The following is a 26,075-nucleotide window of genomic DNA, read 5'->3' as shown; positions in this document are numbered from 1 at the left end:
ACCTGACTTTCAGCTGTATTTTTTTCTTTATCTGATGCTAGTGCCTGTGTATAGTGTGTATGTTTGGAGCTGTGTCAGCACACCCACTGGAGCCATGTTAACTGGTCGCTAGCCTGAGGACTGAATAAATCACAAGGTTGCGTGTAGTGTATGTTTCAAGCACAGTGACAGAATCACTTCAGAGAGAAGACAATTAGTGTGTGTTCACTGGCGTCCTGTCTCTCAACGTGATCTCTTATCAGTCAGCATGCCACTCTCCCTCCAGCAGAGTGTCAGCATGCACACAACCTCAACACTCAAAGACTTTCCTTTCATACTACAAATGCTGATGCTTCTTTTCCATCAGCTGTCTATTTGCAAAAAAAAAAAAAAAAAAAAAAAAAAAACAAGATGTATTATTGTTTTATTTCTTCAGTGTGTTAAAAAGATCTACAGAAATACAGATCTCCTTGTCAGATCCTACTTCTCATTCTCTGGAACTGAAAGTATGAAATGTCTTAGAGATGAACTGATGAACTATATATATACATATATATATATATATATATATATATATATATATATATATATATTTATATAAACACACACACACACAGGTTAAAGGTTAAAATTACATAAAGTATTAAAATATATAAAAATAAAACATTTTAAATGTAAGAATATTTAACAATATTTCCCTTTTACTGTATTTTTGATCAAATAAATGCAGCTTTAGCAAGCATAAGAGAATAAAAAAATAAATAAATAAATAAATAACATAAAAAAATCTTACCAACCCAAACTGTTGAATGGTATTTATATATATATATATATATATAAAATGTTTAAAATGTTTTATATACACTCATAAACATTCTGCCCTTGATTTCTCATTACTTAAAACTGACTAAGCAGCCAAACTAACCAAATGCACCTATCGAGAATGAAATACAACTGTGGAGAAATGGAGAGATGCTCATACTTATCTGAGAAACACATTTATATTCCTGTCCTCACCTAATCTCTTTGACGATGAAGTTAGAACTGTAATCTAAATCAAAATGACAGACAGCACTAATCCTGAAATCGGCATGAAATTTGTAAGTCGTTGTACTCTTAATTACTCCCTTAAGCTTCCATAAGCCTACTCATAAATGCCAAAATGATGCATCTATGACACTTCAACTCCCTCAGAGTGGGAGTTGGCAGAATCTTAACAATCTTAACAATTCTGTAAAAAAATTCAGGAAAGTTTTTTCAGGCATTGCAGGCGATGAATATTTTTTTTTTTTTTATCAGAGCATGACAGGATCTAAACCCACTGTTATAAGAGCAGAACTGTTTCCGAATGAAACTGTCATTAAGAAGCTGGAAAAAAAAAAGTTTGAAGGCAAATGAACACAACAAACCTCATCAAGCGATTATGTGTCAAGATTCTGCACGTCACTGAGCTGGCACTGAGGTGGCAAAGCCAATGGCCTGTGACACTTCTATGTGCAAATTTATTTCCTCTAAACAATCCAAACTAATGAAGTATTCTGGGAGGGCCATTTGATTAAAGTCGAGGTCTAATGCATCTGAAAGCGGTCTGCCGCTCTGCCCCCCCTTTAATAGATGACTTGAAAGTTTCAATGCAGAATAAAGCAGCTTGAAATGAAACCGCAGCCTGTTCTAGTTCAGTCTTCTGTGTGGGAAAGATAGTTCGCCTCTCTCTGCGGACAGCCTCACAGTGAGGAAAGATGGGTAGTGATGCTGATCTCTTCTCTGTTCTCCCACGGAAATCGAAGCATTTGCTGACTTCAGGATTTTGTTTCACAAACTACAAAAATAAAGCCATGGCCTTGTTTCTGCTTCACATGTGAATCTCACCTCTGCTAAACTAGAAGAGGATGATAGTACAATTATAATGGAATAGATAGTACAAGTGCTTTATCTTGCTGCTGTCTGTCTATTGGATATTTAAGCATGAGTGCTGTTTTATAGAATGTCTTCATGGCTGCAGGTAATGCATAACCATAAGTTAAATTTGACCACACCAGTTTTAAAACTACAACTGTAAACTGTACTGTAGCTAATACTGAGATGAAATAAGCAAATTTGCCACTGAACCAGTGTTTCTCAATCCTGTTCACTTCAGCACATTTTGGGTGTCTGATTCAACACATCAGCTCATTATTTCAAAGCTCCATGACCTGGAGACATTGTGAGGGTGAAACAAGTTAGTTTAACACCTAAAATGTAAGCCAATCAGCAGCAGGGAACACGGCACTGAAGTGGAAAATACTATAATTTGATAGTTATAAATACACAGTTATAAAAACATCACTCCTTCCCAGTATTCAAATTATGTTTAAGCTTCTGGATCAGTGATGTACAGTAAATTAATATCCCGCTATATTAGTACTATGGTTAATCTGAACCTTGAACAGGTTTGGCTACTTAGCTAGTAGTAAACTAGTTATTTCTCCTAGTTTATGCATAGCTCTTTCAGCTTTGTTACCATTTGGGGTTCGATTTTTTTCTTTTCAGTCTATTCTTGGATCCTACTGTACTACTTTACCTGAACTCTTACCTTCCTCAGCAACTAGGGTAAAGGCCATTGGGCCTGTTTTAAGATAACAAGGAGAGTATACAGTAACTGGAACAAGGGGGTCTTGACCTCCTCGAGCCCAACCTGTAATTAGAACACATGGAACCGAGATGGAGCACCTACGTGTGACAAAGTTGGCGATGACGGTGCCACTGGTGAGAGGACCTTTAGTGGCATAAAGAGCCACTGAATAGGTGGTGCTGGGGATGAGCTGACTCAACTGGTACTCCTGCTTGTTACCCTCCACTAAGAAGGTGTCTGCCATAACTGGAAAGATAACATCCATTAGTGCAAAAGCAAGTGAAGAACTGCATTTAGGAGAAAAAAATGCATTAAAAATGAAAATTTCATTTTACCTAAATTGAAATGTAAATAATAACAAACATTACACATACTGTAGGTAGCAACGTGTTGGGGGGTAACATATTACAAGTAATGCGAGTTATGAAATGGCAATTATAACTGTAACCATAAAGTTTAAATAATCATTCTAATTATGTGAAATTGGGGATATCCACACTACAATGATAAAACTTTTTTTTTTTTTTTTCAGTGGATGAACAACAAATCCATTGTTGTTTAAAGCGGCAGACGACAAAACTATGCATATGGTACTGTTCTTTGTGTGTACCTTTAGATGTACCTTTTGGATGCTCTCAGACAAATACACAAATGCATGTTTTTCCTCACTGTAGAAACTATTCTGGCTTGTATTTTTATTTGTGTATGTATTTATTTCTACCTTGCACAGATTTGTGACTGATATGTGAGGTCAATGTTGGCATCTACATAATTTGGCTAGCATCTACCAAGTTACAGATGCATTCACTGCAAAAGTTTGACTGGATGTGTATCTTCCATGTCAAAGAACAAATAAAAAGCATTCTCTTCACCATTTTTAAAAGCTGATAAGCCAATTCATTTTGCTATCCAAACTATGCATGATAATATGGTTAACTGTATTCTATAATTGCCATTTATAATAAGAATAAAAAAAATATTACATTTCATTTGGTATTTCTGGCTACTGCATTTGTTAAAGAGAAATTATGCTGATAAAAGATTGACAGAGTTGTTTCCCTTCATCAGGTCTCCACATACCTTGGTTACGGGTGAGGGTGACCACGTAGTTATCAACACTGGAAACAGGGGGGTTCCAACGTAGCAGAGCCCCCTGAGGTGTAACATTCAACGCAGTGAGGTCCATAGGCATGTCCATAGCTGTGTGGAACAGAGGATTACAGACAAGTTACAGAAAGACACTCTGAGATAAGCCCAGCCAAGGTAATTGGCAACAGTCTCATCTTCACCTTTTTTTCTCCCTGTGCAAACGATATTCACCGGCAATTTAAAAATAGAGCACTTCAGCAGCTTGGAACTAATTTGTTGTGATGATCTGGCTGGTGAAGATCACAATTTCCTTAATTAGCCGACATCGAGGGGGAAATTAGACAGTCAAATGTGGGCAGAGCTCATTCTCAACAGCATTTCTATGCAAGTGTGTAATAAAAAATGTTGTTCCCCATAATCCTCCATCCATGCTGTGACTTTCACAGATGGCTTCCCTTATTTCAGACAGGACAAATCTCACTCTCCTCTGCACTATAGCATATGTCCTCTTAGATGAGGTCAGTGGACTGTAATCGCACATTACCATCTTCCCATTCTGTTCCACGCACATTTTTGTTCTCCCAGCCTCTCTGGCAATAGCCATATCTCTTCTACAGCTGTAGAGAGCTGACCCTGAAATTAGGCACCATTCACTTTGTTCCAAGAAATTCTAGGCCCTCTCACAACCTTCCAGAAAAGCTGATCTCTGCTGCCTGACAGCAGTTCAGAGGCAAAATCCCCCAATTGCCCATCGCACCTTCCCCTCTCTCTGCTTTACCAAGTCTTGACATGCCCTACGCTGACAGACTAGGAGGAGAATATCAGTTTTCCCTTATGCAGTGAATGGGAACTTGATGATCCTCAGCAGGTCATTAGGCAGAGCTGTGAACCAGAACACGGTGTTGAACCAGATCCATCATGTTTCATCAACCCTACTGTCACCCTTTACATTACAGCTGAAATAAGCCACAATGTATTAATGAGCTGTTTCCAAAAGATGCATTTTAAAAGAGCCACTTGTCACTTTGCATTGTTAAAGCATTGGCAAGACTGTTTACCTGTCATATTTTTATTATCTTTGAACAAAAGACTCTTGGGGAGCTTCGATGGGGAGTGTAGCTCTGTTTCGATGTATAGGCAAACATTTCCTACCTAGTTATTAAGTGAGTCAGCAGTGTTTAAGCAAAGACCAGCATCTGTTTGTTTTATTGTACTACATCAAAAGATATGACTAATTAGTTCACTTCCTAGGCTCCAGATAATAATGCACAGCCTGGAACAAAGACTGTTCTGTAAAATTGGTCTATTAAGACGCAAGGATATGTATATATATATATATTTTTTTTTTGACACTAAAATACATTAAAACGGACACTTAGAATAAAGCTTGTTAGAATAATAAGCAGCATTAATCAACAGGGTAGAGACTCTATGCACAACATTTTGTGCATCTGATGGACATTTTCTGTGAGCACGTTGTCTGTGCATATAAGTGTCCACAGTTAGTGAATGAGACGCAATCCATTGTACTAGCCTCCTGAAGCCGCCATGTGGTGCTGTTCAAACAAGACGGCAGGTGAGCATCTCTGCTGATCACGGATTCCATTAGTAAAATATAATTTCACTTCAGAGAGATGGCTGGCAGCCTCCCAGAGGACGTGCGGAACGTTCAGGGTGAGAGATGGTACTCATCACATGGTAAATGATGTGCATCATTCCTCAGACTGTCATCCATATTTCTATCAAACCAAAGTTCTGCGACGAACGAGGCTATGAGAGCACATCTTTCATGAAATACTGAAATACATTTCCTATGGTAAATCAGAATACCAGTCTGTAGAATGTACATTAGTATATGATTAGTATGTCTCCTAGAAAATGACAGAGAACAGGCATACCTGTGAAGACAGTAGTGGTGATGACCTTGCTCTCTTGGCTTCCTCTCACTGCGTTCAGCTTGATTTCATACTCCGCCGCTGGATGGAGGCTACTTAAGGTGTAGTTGGTGACATCGTTGTCAATCACCACATTATCCACCCTACCTGTGAGACAATTACATGACATAAGACAAATAGTAATGTTGATTTGTTTTTCATAATTTTTTATTTGTGCAAATTAGACATGATTTAAATATAAGGCAGAGAAAGTACCTTTTGGTGATTGGTAAGACATTTTGTAGTAATCAAAGGGTGCGTAAGGTTGAATCCATGAAATGGTTACAGATTCCTCTGTGACGTACAGCACAGTCATATCTCGGGGAGGGTCCATTCCTGTATTATGAAAAACAAAGCATCCCAGTTTCCACCAAATATTAAGCAACACAGTTTGTTTCTTGAGCACCAAATTAAAAGGATCAAGTGACACGGAAGATTAGAGTAATGGCAGCTGAAAATGTAGCATTTCCATCACAGCAATAAATTCTCACAATCCATACATTGGAAACTGTTATTTCAATTTCACAATATTACTGTATTTTTGATCTAACAATTGTAGCTTTGGTAAGCCACAGAGACTTATTTTATAAATGTTAATACCAACTTTAGAACGGTAGTGAAGGACTGTAGTTAATAATTTTGCACTGATTGTAGAAGTGCACTTTTCACAGTTGGACATGATTAACTTATTCCTGAAGTAAAAATATCCAATAAAAGGAGCTAGCTGACCTCAACATTTTTAATATTCAGTTAGTCATGAGATCCCAATGTCTGCATCCATAAGGCCACCCAAATATATTGCAATATTTAGTCAAATATTATATTGATATATTAAACTATACAATTGATTATTATTATTATTATAGTCTCCCTTGCACGGTTATTTCATATTTGTGTTTTCTCAACAGGCCCCGGAGAGAAGGAGTATAAGTATTCTGGACACAAGACATTATTGACAAGGACATTTGCATTGTTACTGTCAGTCGCTGTCCAGCAGGGACTCTCTCATGATTTGTTTATCTGTCTCAATAGCTCTAAGGTTACACTGCCTTTGAAAACAGTTAAACAGACTAACAGTGGTTCTGGAGCGTTCTGACAACTGAGAGGAAAATAAACTGATTTACTCTTGCCATTATTGACGTGGCCAGTCCTTAAAACGAGCGAAAAGCCATTCACACCTCCCCATATTCATTCGACTAATGCATTCAATTCATAAACTATGGGTGGCAATTCATAAACAGGTTGTCAACCTCATTTAAATGCTTTCAGGGTAAAATATTCCTCAGTAAATGAGTTGTGATTATTCATGTATGCAAATCTTAATTTATTTTCCACTCAGCAGAGCAGCCAATAAATATATTTTCAGACTTTGTATAAAGGGCACTAAGAACAACTTCTTTTTCAGCCCTTTCCATCTGCATTTATTCTGTTTCTCATTGCTGAGCATATGGTGACCTTTTTTCACTTATGGTAATGTAAAAGAGTGTTAATGTGCGACAATATGCTTTCTATCTAAAGCAAGAACACATCGAAAATGTACTAAACATATTTCTAAGCTAAAAAGCTTTATAAAACATTAGATGACAACAGGTGAAAGTACTACTTTATGCACAAATCATGTAATGATAATAATAAGAATAATTTTTACTAATCAAGCTGCTGTTCAGGTGGCCTGCAGCAGAGTTAATTTCTTTGTTTAGAAATAGCTCCAAGACAATATCTGCTTTGGCAACTGCAAATATCAGTTCACTCACTGAACAGCTGAATAATTCTTGACACCTCCTCATTCAGAGAGAGGTAATTAGGGGAGGATTACATATTGTCGAATTAATTAAGACACAAAAGAGTGAAAAATCTGCTGTGCAGCTGTGTGCAGGAATCATAATGAGAAAATCCAACAGGTATAGATGAGATCCTGGTTTGAGCACACTCACAAGGGACTGTTAAATGACTGTCACAAATGCAAAAACCTTTAAGGAATGTTTCACCCAAAAATGAAAATTCTGTCATCATTTAATCACCCTCCACTTCTGTTAATGGTAGCCATTGACCTCCACAGTATTTTATCCGTACCATGGAAGTCAATGGCCACCGTGTTTGGCTACCAAAACTGTTCAAAATATCTTACTTTTATACAGGTTTAGAGCAACTTGAAGTTGAGTAAACGATTTTCATTTTTTAAATAAATTAGTCATTTAAAGTGTATCCTAGGAAAAGTGCATATTCATTAAGCCTCTCATTTCTTTTAAGCCATCGAATTTTATTCACATCAAACAATATATGTTTTCTCAAATGGTGGACTTAGGGAAAGAACCGTGTGATTGCTAAATTCATGAATGGCACTAATGTAGTTCAGTATCTCTGAAGGTCTCTTTTATTGCTTGGAGAAAAGTTACTTTGTCATAAGGCTGCGGTTCAACAATATCTTGAAAGAGATGAACTCAACAACTGGATTCAGAAATGGAGAATGGGCGAATGGAGAATATATAGGCCACCATCACAGATGTCTCTTTATAAATATCAAAGTCTTGATAGTTGTGTGAGCAATTTCAGAAATTGCACATCCTGCGCATTACAAACCCAGCAGGTATTAATATGATGCTATTTGACAGCATGTCATGGATATAGCAGTAATTTAGTTTCTCCATGTGAAATGTTTTTTAAAAAGCAAAAATGAAATGAATCAAGAAAATGAGATAGAAAAATATGTAAAATCAACCCTAAGAAACCCCTATTTTCAAACATTAATTAAGCACACTTAACAACCTCAGACATAATATCTTTGAACATCATATTCATTAGTATTCATACCTGTTGTGACTGAGCCAATAACTGGCTTTGAGGTCACATTGCCATGCATGGTAACCAAGGTAACAGTATACCGCCTGGAGGGCAGGAGACCAGTGAGGGTGATACCGGTTTTGGACCCGTCTAGAGCAATCTCAGAATCATCTCTGGAGTCCTGAGCATTGTAGTTCAAGATGAATGCGTCAGCAGGCGGAGCCGGTGCACTCCATGCCACAGTCAATGAATCAGAAGTGACATCAGAGAAGAAGAGCTGTGTGATAGGGCGGAACCCTGAAATTGAATGACAACAACTATATTATGAAATGCTGGCTCTGTGATTTAAGATCTCTTTGTTGATTGTTACACCTCCACAGAAAGGAAGAAAGATGATTATGAAAATGAAATATAATGAGATGATTGGATGAAGATTGCAGAAGAGATGCAGCCAGTCAGTAAATATCAAGCAAATTATAGAAAATAAATACAGAAAAGTGGAAAATGATGATGAAATATAATAAAATCTTGATACTGTAGATAGAAATGTTTTAATGTGCCATGCCAAAGCAAGATAGTGATAACAACAAACAAGAAATGCTTAAGGAAGATAAAGCTGAAGAGTCAGGCATTCTCAAGGCTCATAACTGCAGGGGGGTTCTAGAAAGTTTGTGGAAGAGGTGTTCATTTAAATTCAATAAAATTTGAGCTGTTCATTTGATACATTAATTTAATGCATCATACATATACTGTATGTGTGTGTGTATATATATATATATATATATATATATATATATATATATACATATATATATATATATATATATAAAATGGTGAGCATGATTTCAACAAGTACATGTTCTTGGATCAACATCCTTGTTGATCCTGGAGCAACATTCCAATCAACCAATCAGAACTGAGATATAACTTTTCAGGAATATCTGTTTTTGGCTTAAAATCAAGGTTAGATGCTTCTACAGCCTTGTTAATCAGCTATCATTTCCCACAGATTTTACAAATAAATTATGGATAGGGTTAGGTTTAGGGGTAGGGATTGGTTTAAATCTATATTTATAGACAATAATATTGATCCAGGATCATCAAAAGATGTAAAAATCAGGCAAAATCAAAAAAAAATTTTTTTTTTAAATTTTCATTTTTTTTTTTACTAATGGAGCAAGAAGTACCATTTTCAGAACCGTCACTAGCACCAACATGCCTCGCCTAACCACACTACTGAGAGCAGACAGAGCGATTGTCACAAGATGTACAGTTAGATTCAAAAACAGCTGGACAGAGTGCAGAATAAAAACCAGAAAGACAATAAAATAGAAAGCAAAGGTCGCATAACTTATTTTTGCACTTCACATGTCATCATAAAAATGTGGTGCTGAAGATGTTATTTTGCATATCTACATATAAAATAATGGTAATATTAAATTATCCTATATGAACAGTACTAGAAGTTAACCTCAGATTGGCAAAATCAATAACACAATGGATTATGGTTAAAGACTTAAAGTTCAATGATATGGCCATTTTTTTATTTGTTTGTACAATAATTTACTTATTTGAACCAATAATGTCTTCTGAATTTTCTTTATGTTCACAGAAAACATTGCATATAATGTCATTATATGCAACTGATTCACATCCCTATAAAACATTTTTATTTGATCATTTTAATTGCATATTTTTCTAGGGATATCAATCAATTACATGATCTTATCACTAGTATTTAGAAAGCATAACAAATGAATGCTGTAAAGTGGGTAATGCTATAATAGAGATTTAAATGTGCTAATGTGTCATGCAAAAGCAACTGAGCGATTTAGGCAAAATTCATAAGGATTAAATGCATTCACTGTACTGATGTGGGAATGTTGGGAACCGCTGAAATAAAGGACAGATTGAAAGGATGGCTGAATTTTGATGAAAAATGATTAAAAGTGGCTAAAAATTAACCTGGTGGAAAAGAAAAGAAGCTACAGGAACCATTGTATCTTCTTTGCGCATGCACTAAAAGTCTTACATCCAATTCATTCTGTATCCTCATGCAATTATCCGAGAGATTAATGATATTTCTGGCCAAAATTGACATGACATATCACTAGGCGGAGATGAGGCAATGCTTTGGATACTCAACAGTGATTCTTGTACTTGATTTCCCAAAAGATCAAATTACCTGTGAAGGCATCAATAGTGGCTGCAGTGCTCTTCTGCCTGCCTCTCTGTGCTGCAACTGTAATGGTGTACTCAGTGCCAGGCTCTAGACCTGTCAGTGTGGTGGTGGTGACATCCTTGGGCACCGTCAGCTCAGTTGTCACTCCAGTGGAGGAAGTGTAGGTCACCCTGTAGTGATCAATAGGCCCCTGCACTGTGCCCCACAACAGGGTAATGGTGTTGTCTGTTGAGGCTGTGACAGTCAAATCCAAGGGGACATCCAGACCTAAAGATCAGAGTATACTGCGGCTGTTTCAAGGTTTGAAATGGGAATGTTAAGGTGTTTGGTTCAGTAAACCTTCAGCATATTTTTATTCCATCACAAACATCATATATCAGTACTACTGGAAAAAACTGATTTGCACATGTCGGCAACAGGAATACAAACTCCATGCAACTGAAAATACATTTATTTTACTGTGATCTGGCAACGGCAGGCTTATAATCTTATCCCTTACCCGTTCTGGCATTCATCGTAGCTGGGGTGCTTTGGTTGGCACCTAGAACTGCTGAAATTCCTATGCCATACTCTGTGCCAGGCAGTAAATCTAAAAAGCAGAGAAAGTAAAATAGTAAAATATAGACTGTGATTTAAACAATGAGCAACAGATTAGGCACGTATAAGAAATATATTTTGCTGTAATCAAGTATGCATTTTTGGTAAATATAGAGGTTTGGGTTCTCACAATTAGTTCATAATGAGATGAAACATAATGAAAGACTGAGTCAAACATCTTGATGGGACTTGCACTGTCTAACAAAGAATTTATTTTCAATATTTATTATAAGAAATGTTGCTTACTTGCATGAAAGCTGTTATAGAAAGAAAAATGTATGTATGTCAGCAAATTTGAGTCGTTATAGACAGTAAACCTATACTAAGGATTCAGGGTCTTAAAGTTGGCCATAAAGTCAAAACTGTCTGTATCAGTGCATATCCAAACTTTATGTACAAATTCCTAAGAATACCAAAAAGATCACACATACAGATCACAACTCTTGATTGGGAGAAAATAAATACCTTTATAATGTACTTAACATGTACAGACCTCAACTCAAAGCAATAAAAATAAATGAAGACCTCAATCCTTTATATATATAAGTATTAGTTCTATATCCTATAATATAATAACCTTATAATATAATAATTTTTGAAATTTATGTCAGATACCAAAATAAATTGTTTAGAAATTGTATAGAATATTACAGTACAATGAAATAAAGAAGAAAGTTGGTTTTGAGTTTACCAGTGAGAGTAGTTTTGGTGGTGGCGCCATCGTTGAGTGGGACAATGACTTTGTCATACTGATCACCAGCCAGTGTGCTGTAAACCACCCTGTAGCCTTCTACATCTGCCTCACTATTGTCCCATTCCAGCTCCAGGCTAGTGGAAGTTTTTGACAGCACTCTCAGGTTCTTTGGTGCATCGATTTCTAAAAAAGAAGAAGACGGAGAAGGAGAAGGAGAAGGAGAAGGAGAAGGAGAAGGAGAAGGAGAAGGAGAAGAAGAATAAGAAGAAGAAAAAGAAAAAGAAAAAGAAGAAGAAAAAAGACACAATCGATAATACACTAGTTACTTAAATGGATCATAGAAAGATGGATTATCAATATAATCAAACATAAATGTTAATATAAATGAAGCAGACCTACTCTACTTGAATGAAAGATGTTAGTATAGCTAAAATAAAGAATGTGAAAACTAAAACCAAAAGTGAATGGTAAAAAATAATTTACACAGTCAGAACTGCTTTCCTTCACCTGTTGTAAACTCTGTGGAAATGGCTTCACTCTCAGTGCCATTCCGGACTCCACTGACTGATACTTCATACGTGGATCCAGGCCTCAGGACTTGGAGGGAGTACTGGCACAGAGTAGGCTGCAGGCGAAAGATGGTCTTTGGTCCATCCACCCCTACCAGCCCATACCGCAATAAAATCTGGTCCACTTTAGCCTTGGGTGGGCTCCACTCCACAAAGGCAACCGTGTCTAAGACATCTCGTACAACAAGTTGTGTTGGCCCATCAATCACTGATGGAAAAAACAAACAAATTAACAACTTAAGACAACATAACCGATGTAAGATAAGTCAGCTTCTCAATATGCTAGAAGGGTTTTCATCCATAAGTCTGAGGAGCCTGGGTATATAAAAAAACTTATCGAATTTTCTTTTAAACTCTGACATCCAAAACAACAACAACAACAACAACAACAACAACAATAATAATAATAATAATAATAATAATAATAATAATAATAATAATAATAATAATAATAATAATAATAATAATAATAATACAAAAAATAAAAAGAATGTATATATATATATATATATATATATATATATATATATATATATATATATATATATATATATATATATCAGTATGATATAATCTTAATATGAGTACAGTCATTATAAAATTATACTGAAAAAGGGTGAAGGTCATTGGCTCTGTAAAGGTTTGAAACCCTTAATATAGGAGTTAATAATATAGAAAATACCTATTGAAATTTTGATAATGTATATGTTTCTTGGATAAAAAAAAACCTCTGAATACATGGAATGGCTGTCAAGTGAGCAAGATGTTGGTATTACAGCAAACTAGATCATACTAAGCTGCCAAACACTGAATCTTGGGACAAATACCAGTGGTTAAGCCAGAAGTTGTACCGCTTAAACCAAACCATGTTTGAAAACTGAGACTCACAGTGTTTACCTGAAGTCATATGAAACTGTAAAATATATGGTAATAATGAAAACTACACACTTCACCTATAAGTTATCCCTGCTTTCAAGTACAGTACATGAGAAAGTGTCAGTAATATTCACCAGATATTAACAGCAGGCAGTCCCATTGCAAACCCACACTCAAGCGACTGAATCAAGTGGCCATGCTGAGCCTCCAACAGGCTCTTTTAATAAGACGCTAACTGGCTGTGTGAATAATTAACCTGCTTCTTTATATAGGGCAACATGACCATCTGCCTCAGAAACAGGTATTGTGAAGGAAGATGAACATCTCTGGAACTTTTGACCTCAACATTTCTGCTCATCTCATACCTCGATCTCAATCTGCTGTGATATGCAAAACACTACTAATTGGACCAAGTGAGACTACTCTGAGTTCTACCTTTACCTTTCAGAAAGATAAGACTACAAAATATACTGCATATGATGCCATTTTTACTCCCTAAAGAATATTACAACTACATAATGTGACCCCCTTATTCAAACGCAAGGGTTTAGGAGGAACCCCAAGTATGAGGAAATTATGTCACCTCAGATTCAAGGGAATATTTACTTGCAATTCTCTACACAGCCTATTCAATCCACAAGGGTGATTTCTTGGTTTTATTCTAAGCACACAAGCACAGTCTCATTTTGAAGTCTGAACACACCAGAGACCAGGCAGTAGACTACTGTTTATTTTTTCATATCCCCAAAAAATTTTTATTTTAGTTGCTTAAGCATTATTACAATGAACCAAACTCATGAGGTACCGAGCGCATGCTTAGCGAAAACTCGTCTTCCCAGGCTTTCTCCGGGGATAGATAAATCTTTGCACACATAAATAATTAAGTGACATCAAATTTGTCTTTCTTTATCCAATAAGGTATCCACAGTGGACGCGTGAAATATTAATGGACCCGCATGCATAATTAATGCCTCTTTAATTATGCTCGACAGTGAGGCCCATATAAATTAATGGCGTTTTCACAGTAGACATGCAATTTCAATTGTCCAGGAAAATTTCAATTGAATCTAACCCTCCTGTCTGTAAGTGACAGAAGAAGAATTCTTGGGTGAAGTTTACATTAAGTGCATAATTGCTGGCAGACTCACCCATTCATCATAGTGACATTTTCCATTAGCTGAAACAATGTGAAACCTCCTTGAAGTTTATGCCTTCCCAGCCCAGCCCGGCCCCTCTCACACGTCATTTGAAAGATCTGTTTACATACCTTCCTAAGAGAGTGCACTATATCACTGGCTGTATGTTTTTTTTTCCTGCATGTCTTGTCAGACACATTTGCAATTGTGTTTCATTCTGACAACACACTGTCAGCAGACTAACAGCAAAATGACTGTGTTCGTAGTATAGTTTGAAGGTGAGCCCTCGGTTCAGCCTCACTGCTGCACTACTGATTTCAGCACCAAGGACAGGGGAAAAAACAACAGGACATGGCAGATGGGTGGAGAAAATCACTTCATCTACAAAAGAGACACTAGTGACTCAGCTGGCTGAGTATCCTGAAGGGAAAAACACTTCACATTGTTCGTGCTTTCATCTTCATAGCACACAGAAAGCAACGGTAAACTAGATCACCCTGCACTCCGCCCAAGGAGCATTTGTTTGCTTTGCAAACTTTTATGTCTCCATCAATGATGAAACATCCTGTTCTGCCATTCCACACTAAGAGTATCTACACACTATCACAAAACTTGAGCAAAGTTAATTCAGTCATGGCTGATACTAAATAAGGCATAATATAATATAATATAATATAATATAATATAATATAATATAATATAATATAATATAATATAATATAATATAATATAATATAATATAATATAATATATACTGTCTTTAAGTTATTTTTACATTAATTTGAAGATTGAATGTGAAATTATTACAGTATAAAAGCATATTTAAAAATTTTCATGTTCAAGGGATTAATCGTCAATAATCCCAATTAATGTAATAAAAATGTGTGATTAATTAGTTAATTGTTATAATATAATATAATATAATATAATATAATATAATATAATATAATATAATATAATATAATATAATATAATATAATATAATATAATATAAAAGTATTTGCAAACAGGCAAAATAAAAATGATAAGTAATGTATCAGTAAAGTGGACAAAAGGTGTCTAGTATTACTTTTTATATTATGATGGAACATGGAGGTACATTTCCTGAAGGATGACAGAACTAATTTCAAAATAATGAATTACTATAAGAATGCATTCGTTTTTTATTATCATAGAGCTATGCAAATGGTCTGAAAGTTCCTCAGAAACAATTACTGAACAAAAAGCTTAAGTTGCACTATAGAATTTTGCACAGAACTTATTGACTAAAGGTGCAATATACTGACATTGTAAGGGTAATGAGAAAATGCATGTAGTGGGAAGCACAAACAACTTTATGTAGGTCATTAAAAATCAAAGATATATACAGCAAGTTCAAGAAAAAACAACATTGAGTTATCGGAGAATGAAACTGCAAGGCGTGGGTGTAACTATAGATCGGCTGGTAGAGCATGGTGCTAACAATGCCAAGGTCAGGGTATTGCTTTACTTCACTGTAAAAGGCTTTGAATGAAAGTATAATTGCATAAACGCAATGAGAATGAGTGAGAGGCATACATGTGATAATGGTTGCAGTAACAGGCTGGCTCCTTCCTTGGTCTTTCAAGGCTACAAGGTTGACAGTGTATTCTTCCCCAGGCCGCAGCCCTGTTTGGTGGAACAACGTGATGGTACTGGGTAGTTGTGCTGTCATCCCTCCATCATTGTCCTTTGACGTGCACAAGATAAAAACACACACAAAAAATATATCACATTTCACAATTCTGGCAGAAGAGTGCAGGCAGGCATGCAGTACACTGCTCGAAACGACAGAGATTGTTTTCAGGAGGCAGTCGGCTGTGTAAACAAAGAAGCTGCTGGAATTTCAGTGTAGATGCATTCCGCCAGATGTTTGATGTATCGAATCGAGCCATGTTTTTCTCTCCCAACTCGCTTAGCAGAGCACTTTGTGAGTTTGATACATCGCGCCCCACAAGACATCAGCTAACTTCCCCTGGAACGCTTGTGAAATCAAGCAATATCAAAGAGCGTGAGGCTTTCAGAAGATGTGACTGTTCTAAAAAGCCTATTTCCCTTTGTTTTTTGTTCCATTGACTCGCACCCATACTTGTCCCTGCCCTCACATCCATTACGATACTGTGGAAAATCAGGCTCTTATGCTTTGTAGGATTTAATCCACCGAGGATATGACTTCCACTTCTAATATGATTTCCCTAGAGGCTTACCAGAGTCGGCTCTCATGCACAGTACTCTTAGCAGACCCTCTCACCGATGGAAGATTGAAGTGCACCATGATCCCCCTGCCCTCAACCATCAGCTTCTTTGTATTCAACTTCCTATTCCCTTGAAAGAGGCTTTTGACTTTGTTTCCAAGGTATTTTCTTCTTTTAGTCCAACAAAATGAGGGATCTATGAAACTCATGAACTCACTTTGCCAGGGCATAAGCTATAGATTTTGTTGAAAGTTAAGACAGTGGCATGAGACGCAGACTTCTCAACACAGGACAGAATACTGCACTCTTCAAGAGTCCTAAAAATGTGTGGCTATTACCCGACTGAACTAACAAAACTGTCTACAAATAGATTTGCTAAATCATCCCCTGGCTAATGGAAATCCTTTGTGTGAACCATTTAAGTAAATCATAATCCCCACTTTACAGGTTTCCATTACACACAAGCATACCTCTGATATGTCTTTTGTTGGAGGGATCTGTGTTTACAGATTCAATGACTGGGTCTTAATAGTAATGCTACAACCCAACGAAGTAAACAATGCCTCAAGGAGCTCTAATGCATATTTGTTATACTGTACATGGGGAGAGATGTTTCACCTCGATGTGAAATGACAGGTATGTTGCACAGGAGACATGCTGTTTTGCATACGGCGATGTCTCCCACAGCTATTTCATATTGAGGCACCGAGCACAAGCCCCACATTTTGTTGGCATGCAGGAGCTGGAAGTTTTTCTTCTGTCTGTGAGGGTGCAGATTTCACATGCTAAAAATGGCTTGTCCTTTCTCCAGGTGGAAAATTTGAAAGGGGATTCATGAGAAAATCTTTGCCTGGATGTATTGTGTTTCCGCCATGATACAAAATAATTCTCTTTCGAACAAGAACAGATTGACATTTTATCATGCTGAGAGGCACCTGTCAGAAACTGAATCATCTTTGGCTTCAAAAAGCATTAATTTATCAGCTGTTTACAGATGTCTGTCAAAGCCTTACATTGCAGTTTTCTTGTTTACTGTTGTCGAACTACAAGGTGGCAAAAATGCTACAAGATTCCAGAACCTTAGTGTTGTTATCCCAGAAGCTACAGCAGGGGCAGAACCAAATGAAGCGTGACCTTTTAAGGAAAGCCTTACCTTGGGAATGAAGCTTATTTCCCAACCATCAAACAAGTAGTCTAAGGGTTGCCACTGAACCTCCACGGACGTCTCCATGATGGATTTGAAGAGTAAACCGTCTGGATTCGTGAGATCTAAAAGGTACAGATTGATGCATTATTGGCCTCCGTCTTGTGTGTGTTCAATAAATCAACATTTTTCTCAGCTAAGGTGGATCTTTACTCTCTGCTTTTAGCTCCATAAAAGGAGAGCAGTGGATTCAGAGAGGTTCACTTTGCAGACATATTCAGGATTATTTTATTTTCCCCAGATATTTTAAACATGCAATGCTTCTTTAATAGTTTACATTTATTGTATAAAGGAGGCAGTCGGGAAACCCAAAGAATAGAAGTCGGGAAATAGCATTACAGTTATTTCAAAATACACACAAGTGAACCTCCAGCCCTTTCAGTGTCAATGATTGTAAGAGCCTCAAGAGGGTTCGAAAATGATATCCTGGAAACTAAATAAAACACTATTTCTGCTGGGAGTGTTCTGCTTCTTCCATGTATATGATGACTTTTAAAGGTTTGTAAGAAAGTGTACTGTCATACAATAAGTATTACTAAACAATCTCTGTCAGTAGTCAGACTATTTTAAAAATTAAAAACACAGTAGAGCAAAAAAATGTATTAAACAAACTTTAAAATGTTCAGCTATAGATTATATGTAGTAATATTACAGAAATTAAAACACTGCATAGTCTTCAGTATTAGAATCTAATACGAATTGATTCTAATGAAAGATCCAAAAGTGATTCAGTCAAGAGCAGTGAACGAGTTTCTCTTTGTCTTTTGTTGTTTGATTAACATTAATGCCACAGACAGTAGCATATAAATTAGGTTGCTGTCCGTTTAAGACCGTCTGCACATATCCAATATACTCAAACTGGTTTTTACCCAACTGTATGTATAGAACACAAAGCCAACTGTGTTTACATAAGTACTCCACATGACAGATATTTTAATATAATTATGCATATATCTGACAATTCAAGCGCTATAAGACAGAAAAAAAATCTGACTTTGCGATTGCATGCTGTCTGAGAGAGGCGCTTTTTGTGTTTGCGCATTGTGTCATTGCATTGAGTTCTTTAAATCTAACATCTAGCACTTCACACTCTTAAATTTTTCATTCATACATGCATTTTTTATATCTCTATACATTTTATATATGTATACATTTTATTCATGTATATACATTTTAATGTAGTACAATGCTATGGCAAAATCTTTGACGATAGACACTTTATACTATGGTAACGATATATACCGCCATACCTCCCAGCCCTATTGTTTTTACTGTAATTTTATTGTTCTCTTTCTTTCCTTCCTTACTTTCTCTATCTATTAATTCCTTCCTTGCAATATGTTTTCTTGTTATTAACTGCACAGGATTTTGGCTACTGCAACCATAAGCTTCAAATGCAGAAAATGGGCAATAATGTTCAAAAAGTCTAATCTTTGTTAGATTACAGAAATTATGGCTTCACTAGTTGAATATCTCAGAAGTCTAAGCAAGATCTTGATGCCTGCCAGATGCCACATGCAAATAGCAATTTCTTTCAAATTCATTAAGTTCCAATTATCTTTATTATCGTGAATGACCTGCAAAAATGTAAGAAAACAGAAGGCCAGACTGTGGTGCTTTATGACTGTCTGTAGAATGCCCAACTGGCATTTCACAAATAATGGAATGTTTGTTATGATGTGTTCTATTCTAGGCTGAGGCATTTTGCTCAAGGCTGACAGGCAGTGACTGCATTCGAAAGGCCCTCTAGCATTTTGCCAATCTGGCACTGCTACTTACCAGGTGGTGGGTGTCTAATCATATCCTGTTGGCAAAGACAGCCAGTTGTTTCTCTGAAGAAACAACATGAGGTATGTGTGTGTGTGTGCAAATGTGACTGTGAAGGAGTGTGTAATCTCTCATCCAGGTCTATTAAACCTGGGTCATGCTTGGGTAACAACAATGCACTTACAATGAAAATGTCAGATACAAGCTCTATGCAAAACACCTCAGACATTTCAATAGAAAAAAATAGCCTTATCTGACCAAAACACAGATGTTCTTGGAATAAAAGAGCTCTCAGGAGAGAAGTGCACTCACAGGTGGAGACTAAGGTGTTCAGTGGGGCACTGATGATGTTGTCGATCACCGCGTACACATTGATGGTGTACTCCAGACCCGGCTCCAATCCTTTGATGGTGGTGTTGGTAACATTTCCTGGGACTCGGATCTCCAGTTGGACTCCACCAGGGGTTGTGGGTGCGTAAGTGATGAGAAAGTCTGTCAGGATCACAGGCCCCTCCCACTCCAGATCAATGCTGTTCTCGGACACTCCCCGAACTTGCAGATTCATAGGAGGTGACACTGTGTATAAAAAGAATGAGGATATCACATGAAAATGAATCATTCTGATCAAAAAGCAATCATTCTGAGGAGACGGGAAATAAAAGTTATCTGATGTGATCTCAGGCAAATCACACTGCAAAGTGTTTTACTACTTCTTCTCATATGCTTTTCAAAAAAAGATGAATAGATAGAATCATCCAACATTGATGTTTCTGAATGTAGTGAACTTGAAAAAGAGATGGAGAACCCCATTTGGGCTACCCAAGAGACTAAGAAACAACCAGGGTCTCCAGAACACACGAGAGTTCCTCCTGAGACTGGGCTCATAGGAGTAGCTATAAGTGGCCCATAGGGAATTACTAAGGACTTGAGAAAGCAATTCAGCTACTTCCACACGAACAGGACAGACTGGCATTCCTTCTGGTCCCCCTCTACAACAGACCCCTCAAAACAGAGAAAAAAAGTCCCAGGGTGCATACTTAGCAAAATTTATAACTCCAGCATCTGTGCTTTTCATCCATATCTAGTTGCTAAGCTTTTATTTTTAAGGAGGAACAAGAATCTAGGAAGTGGAGCACAGATATTTAGATACAGTTTTAAAAAAGGGAGCAAAGGCCTTTCCAACTGGATGCTTATCAGTTTCCACTTTTCACAAGAAACCCTCATCACTTACAAACGTGAAAACTGACATAAATTATTTGAAATGTCTTTCTATAACAATAAATGTATTATGCATAATCAGTATATATATTTCTGGCATATTAAGTATAATCAGGAAATGATTTCTATTTAAATTATATATATTTAAAGTCACACACACACACTTTATATAATTCTACATATACATTTAAAAGCATTAGCACAACATTACTGATTTTCAATCCAAATATATATATATATATATATATATTTGCGAGTTGTGAGTTGATTTTTTTAAATGTCATTCACCATGGATTTCAACAGTTATTTCTCAATCCATTCAAACTGGATTCTATCTCAGCTTTGTATAAATGCATTAGTATTGGCAGCCTTGCTTGTCTAGATTATGTACTGACACGTACTGAAGCAACAATATGTCAGCTAACAGTCTTTCAGAATGACCTATAACTATGTTTTGGTGTAGAGAAGTGTGTAGAGAATAATGTCATGACTATTTTTGTTAAATCATAGCCGAAAGACTTAGTAGGTGTAGTGCTATGTTAGGGTTTGCAATTACATTTTAAATATCACTTCATTTAAACCATTTGAAAATTTCAGAAACTTTTCATCTCATCTTATTTCCTTCATTACTTCTTCCCCCACCATCGCTACCTGTTTTCAAAATACTTTTTGCTTATGATTTCATCGGCCTAATGAAACAAGAAAATGGGATAGAGCAACTGAGAGGAAAGCAATATCCTAATTTATTCCCTTGATAATATGAAGACCTAAGAGAGCAGAAAATCTTCTGAAGCTGTGTGGAGAGTAATAACTGAGCAGCCACTCGCAGTATTCCAACACCTCTCACAGACAACACCCCACTATTTTCTCCTAATTGCAATGAAATAAGCAATTTTGCCTCCATTCAGTCTTGCAGAAAATGAGAGGCAGAGAACTGGGCTGGTAATATGATTTGCCCTTCCCCCTCCCTCTCATGAGATGACAGCTGTCTTCAACGATGTGGGGTTTCACCAGTCTTTTCCACGAGCTAGCCGTGAACCTGGGTAAGCGTGATGGAGAAATTGCTTTGGCCTGGTTAATATGACACATCTTTCACTGTGAATGTGACTTTTGACAAATGAATGGTGTTACACTGTGAGTTTTCACAATTTTTACAGCTGGAGGAGTTGGGGGCCTACTGTGGGGTTGAGCATCTGTTGTGTGTGCCTGCAACTGGGGAAACAGTTACTGATCTTCCCAGAAAACACTGATATTGGAAAGAAACTATACCAGTTGAATATCACTAGCTTGTTTAACTTCAATTGACTTAAACACTTTGAAAGAGAATGTATGCTCTGAAAATGAGGTTCATAAACAAGCTTTTGTTAGAGCTCAGTTTCCTCTTTGGTGGATTATAAATGCTTAAACAACACCAAGCTTGTCAGAAATAAAAAAAAAATCACTTATATATAAGGCAGAATATGTGAATTATCCATAAACTCATTTTTTTTTTTTTTTGAGGAACCATATTTGTACTGCTTCCACTAAGTCTATATAGCAAAGTGTAATAAATGTTTATAATGGTAAAACAATTACAAACTTCTACTGTACATGTTGTCTTTAATTAAATGCAATGTACTATATATACTGTAAAAAAACACACACACACACACACACACACACACCCACACACGCACACACACACACACACACACACAGAGATTTAACAGAACAACACATGATAATAATTTTGCAGCAAATTTAAATGACCATTTAAATGACATCTATTTGAAATCTATTCAATATTTAACAAGACAACAGATGTTCTGTTTCCTTTCAGGAAAAAAAAAAAACATATTGTTAAAATTATGGATTATGGATAAAACAGTTGCCTTAAAATGTCTATGTGTCAAACATTACATTTGATCATATTTTGTTTATATTAATTGCATCTTTTCTTATCAGTTGTGTACATGTATGGGCTTTATGTTGCATTGTTTCTTTAGTTCTATTTTCAATATATTTAAAGGTACAAAGCAAGTTTAAGTAGTAGTTCAGGCAGGTAGATATATTGAAATGATATCAAGTAATAAAATAACCGTCAATATAATATTCATTTTGTGTGAATAATTTTGGGTAAAATATAAATAGTAAAAAAAAAATATGGCAGGGAATTTACACATTTAACCCATTTAAAATGAACACATTTAACACTTTTGATGCCCCCTTCTGAGCCAAAAATGATGTGTGATTAATTAGATTAATTAATCAGCACATCAATTAATTAGATTAACAATATTAAGTGCATTTGACAGTCCTAGAAATACTAAATGCAGGAAATAAATGTCTGAAACCCATAAGTTATGTCTACAAATTTTCTGCCAACAAGAAGGGCTGGAAATAAGAATACACAAGGGTGTTTTTATATTGTATTCAACCATACACTGACCTGAAGCGCAGTCATCTCCTGTATATCCCTCTTGACAGGCGCAGAAACCATCCTTACACACCCCTTTCTGGCTGCAGTTATTAGCACAGAAGATGAGAGAGCAGTCTTCCCCCAGGAAGCCGGGTCGGCACTGGCAGGTTCCGTTCACACAGGTTCCTTGATCTGAGCAGTCGTTCAGACACCTGCCCAGCGAGCAGTCCTCCCCAGCATAGGCTTCCTCGCAAACACACTCGCCATCAATACATAACCCCCTGTCAGAACAATCACCTGGACATCGAGGCTCTGAGCAATTCTCACCGCCAAAGTTACGGTCACATACACACTCGCCTTCGATGCAAATGCCCTGGCCAGAGCAGTCATCTGGGCAGCGGGCTTCAGAGCAGTTCTTGCCAAACCATCCTTCTTCACAAACGCACCCACAAACCTCCATGCTGAACGTGCCATGGCCACACTGAGGGACGAAGTCGAACTGACCTAAGATTGAACAAATGTGAAAAGAAAATTCTGTCATCTTTTGCTCAATCTAATACCATGGAGAAATAAAAAACAAAACAAATGTTAAACACGGTAACTGAATCATGAATCATTCAAACTGGATTGGTGACCTGAAGAAAGAAGAAAGGAATTCATAAAGGTTTGGAACAACTTGGGTGAGTTAATGATGGTAGAATTTTCATTTTTAGGTGAAATATCCTTTCAAGTATATAACAACTTAGACTACAGGCTGTTCCTTACACACAGCAATCAGTATGTGTTCTGAAAGAAATCAGACCACTCTTATCATTGTGTTTTTTATCACTTTCTGTATCCAGGACACTCTTTTAAACATGTCCCTAAAAATGACTGTGTTTTCCTCAGAGGAAACCAAGTCAAATAGGTTTGGAGCAAAACAAGGGTGAGTAAATAATGACAGAATTCCCACTGGGTGAGCTATTCCTTTAATTTCCATCAGGTTGGACTAAAATTAAACTTAAGAAAAATAAATGAATAAATAATTCTGAGGCAATATCTTGCAATCTTATTAGCTCCGGTGCATGTAGCTTGGTTTGATTCAGCAAACAGAGGACTTATCAAAGGCTTGAGGGGGAGACCTCTCCAGCAGCAGTGCTGTAATTAATCTAGTTCACAATCTAACCTCATTTGTACAGCTTAATATGACTTTCCCTTCACTACTGCAGTGTTTCAGCTGTTTTTAGCTGCCCAGGAGGGGCTACACAGCCAAGGTTTGCAGGTGTGAATCCACCCGAGTGCCCCTTTGAGACGTTAAACAAGCACAACAGTACCAACTTCAACAGTTCTGTCGTCCCTATGGGTCAATGCACAATGTAGCATCTACTTCACTTAGCACTGCAGTCACATCATAACCGACAGAAGGACCAGGATGCACTTTGTTTCATCCACCAGGTACAATGAGCCTAAAGCTTTGAAACAGATTCAGTATTAAAGTAGATTTTAGTTTGATTAAGCCATTATAAAACAGAGACACAACCTGAGCATAATACATCCATGATATTTAATAATGAATATTGATTTACAGCAGAACATATTAACTTTTTAATTCAAATTTCTTTGCATTATGTGCCATCTGGGAGTTCCGATGAATGATTCTTAGATGATACTTCACTAATTCTGAGCTATATGAGTCTGTCTGAGAAGCAAGTTTTTAATTAAAATGAGTCTTTTTCTCTCTTTTTTTACTTAGTTTTAGCATATTTTAGATAGTTTATTAAAGAGAAAGTTATTCCAGCAAAGAGCCGTCAGTGATTTTCTGTTTTTGTCAATATTGCTGATTAATAACCTCTATTTACCTTTTTTTTGTACATATGTGTAATACAAAGGCATGTGATAAATTAAATTAATACACTACTATTCAAAGATTTGTGGTTGGTAATAGTTTTTAATGTTTTCAAGACATCTACTCATCAAGGCTGCAATTATTTGATTAAGTCTACATATTTTTCCCCCCTTACATATACTTTATATATATAATTTACTACTGTGATGAAAAACATTACGTTTTATAATGCTGCAGGATGTGGGAGCAATGTGCATCCATCTTAAAATCTAAAACTCACCCATAACAGAGCTCTCTCCACAGCAGCTGGAGCTACACTGTGCTCGAAGCAAGGATACCTCCCTCTCCAGCATCTCTATACGGTTAGCCAGCTGTTCCATGGCGACAGCCGCAGGATAAGCACAGGCCTGCTTTGGGATATTGATGCGATGGGTGAAAGTCACCTGGCTGTCCGAGTCCACTGTCTCTTCTGTGTACTCTGTCGGCATCTTGTCACTCCCAGCTGTACCTTTGTTTGTCCCTGGCCCTGGTATCATGTCTAGCTCCACTGAACAGAGTGACTCTAGAGGTACATTGATGTTGTATACATGATTGAAGATCATGGCCTGGGTCTGGTTGTTAGAAGGACCCCCACCTTCGGCAACCTGTCGCCTCACCCTTGTGGTCCTTACTAGTTTGTTGGTGGGGTTAGGGACAGCTTGAATCCCAAAGAACAGTAAAGCCAGGCTCACCATTGAACCTTGTATTGCCATGGTGCACCCCCACATCACAACTCGGGCACTAGGGTGAGATCATCAACTCCTCAAATAGAACTCTGATTGGCCCTGTGAACAAGAAGAGACCACTTTTTAGTACTAGAGAACAGGAACGAAATCAGCAGATAGCACTATATAGCACTACAAATATGATAACACAAACGTTCTGGGTACACTTGTGAGATGAAGAAAACATGATAGACAGGTATTATCCGGTTAACAGCCAATCATGACTCTGCCTTCTCTC

At 36.9% G+C, this 26,075-nt stretch overlaps 1 protein-coding gene across 2 annotated transcripts in view; it reads right to left on the bottom strand.

The window, feature by feature from the left end:
• Positions 1 to 26,075, bottom strand: part of LOC128030896 (tenascin-R) — a 116,805-nt gene that overhangs the window by 17,736 nt on the left and 72,994 nt on the right. Inside the window, exons 3-16 of one of the 2 annotated variants that reach the window (XM_052618978.1) lie at positions 25,354 to 25,897; positions 23,279 to 23,752; positions 19,945 to 20,208; positions 17,815 to 17,930; positions 16,006 to 16,156; positions 12,375 to 12,644; positions 11,865 to 12,050; positions 11,076 to 11,165; positions 10,580 to 10,843; positions 8,425 to 8,691; positions 5,830 to 5,949; positions 5,578 to 5,721; positions 3,671 to 3,790; positions 2,693 to 2,836 (exon numbers count right to left, since the gene is read on the bottom strand). In XM_052618978.1, coding sequence (XP_052474938.1) covers positions 2,693 to 2,836; positions 3,671 to 3,790; positions 5,578 to 5,721; positions 5,830 to 5,949; positions 8,425 to 8,691; positions 10,580 to 10,843; positions 11,076 to 11,165; positions 11,865 to 12,050; positions 12,375 to 12,644; positions 16,006 to 16,156; positions 17,815 to 17,930; positions 19,945 to 20,208; positions 23,279 to 23,752; positions 25,354 to 25,840 — 3,097 coding nt within the window. In that variant the 5' untranslated portion in view covers positions 25,841 to 25,897. The remainder of the gene's footprint in view (positions 1 to 2,692; positions 2,837 to 3,670; positions 3,791 to 5,577; positions 5,722 to 5,829; positions 5,950 to 8,424; positions 8,692 to 10,579; positions 10,844 to 11,075; positions 11,166 to 11,864; positions 12,051 to 12,374; positions 12,645 to 16,005; positions 16,157 to 17,814; positions 17,931 to 19,944; positions 20,209 to 23,278; positions 23,753 to 25,353; positions 25,898 to 26,075) is intronic. The other variant, XM_052618982.1, reaches the window with a different exon arrangement.

Source organism: Carassius gibelio, chromosome A2 (assembly GCF_023724105.1).
Source record: "Carassius gibelio isolate Cgi1373 ecotype wild population from Czech Republic chromosome A2, carGib1.2-hapl.c, whole genome shotgun sequence".
Lineage (NCBI taxonomy): Eukaryota > Metazoa > Chordata > Actinopteri > Cypriniformes > Cyprinidae > Carassius > Carassius gibelio.
The sequence above is the reverse complement of the archived record's forward strand: the minus strand, read 5'-3'. Positions and strand labels throughout refer to the sequence as shown.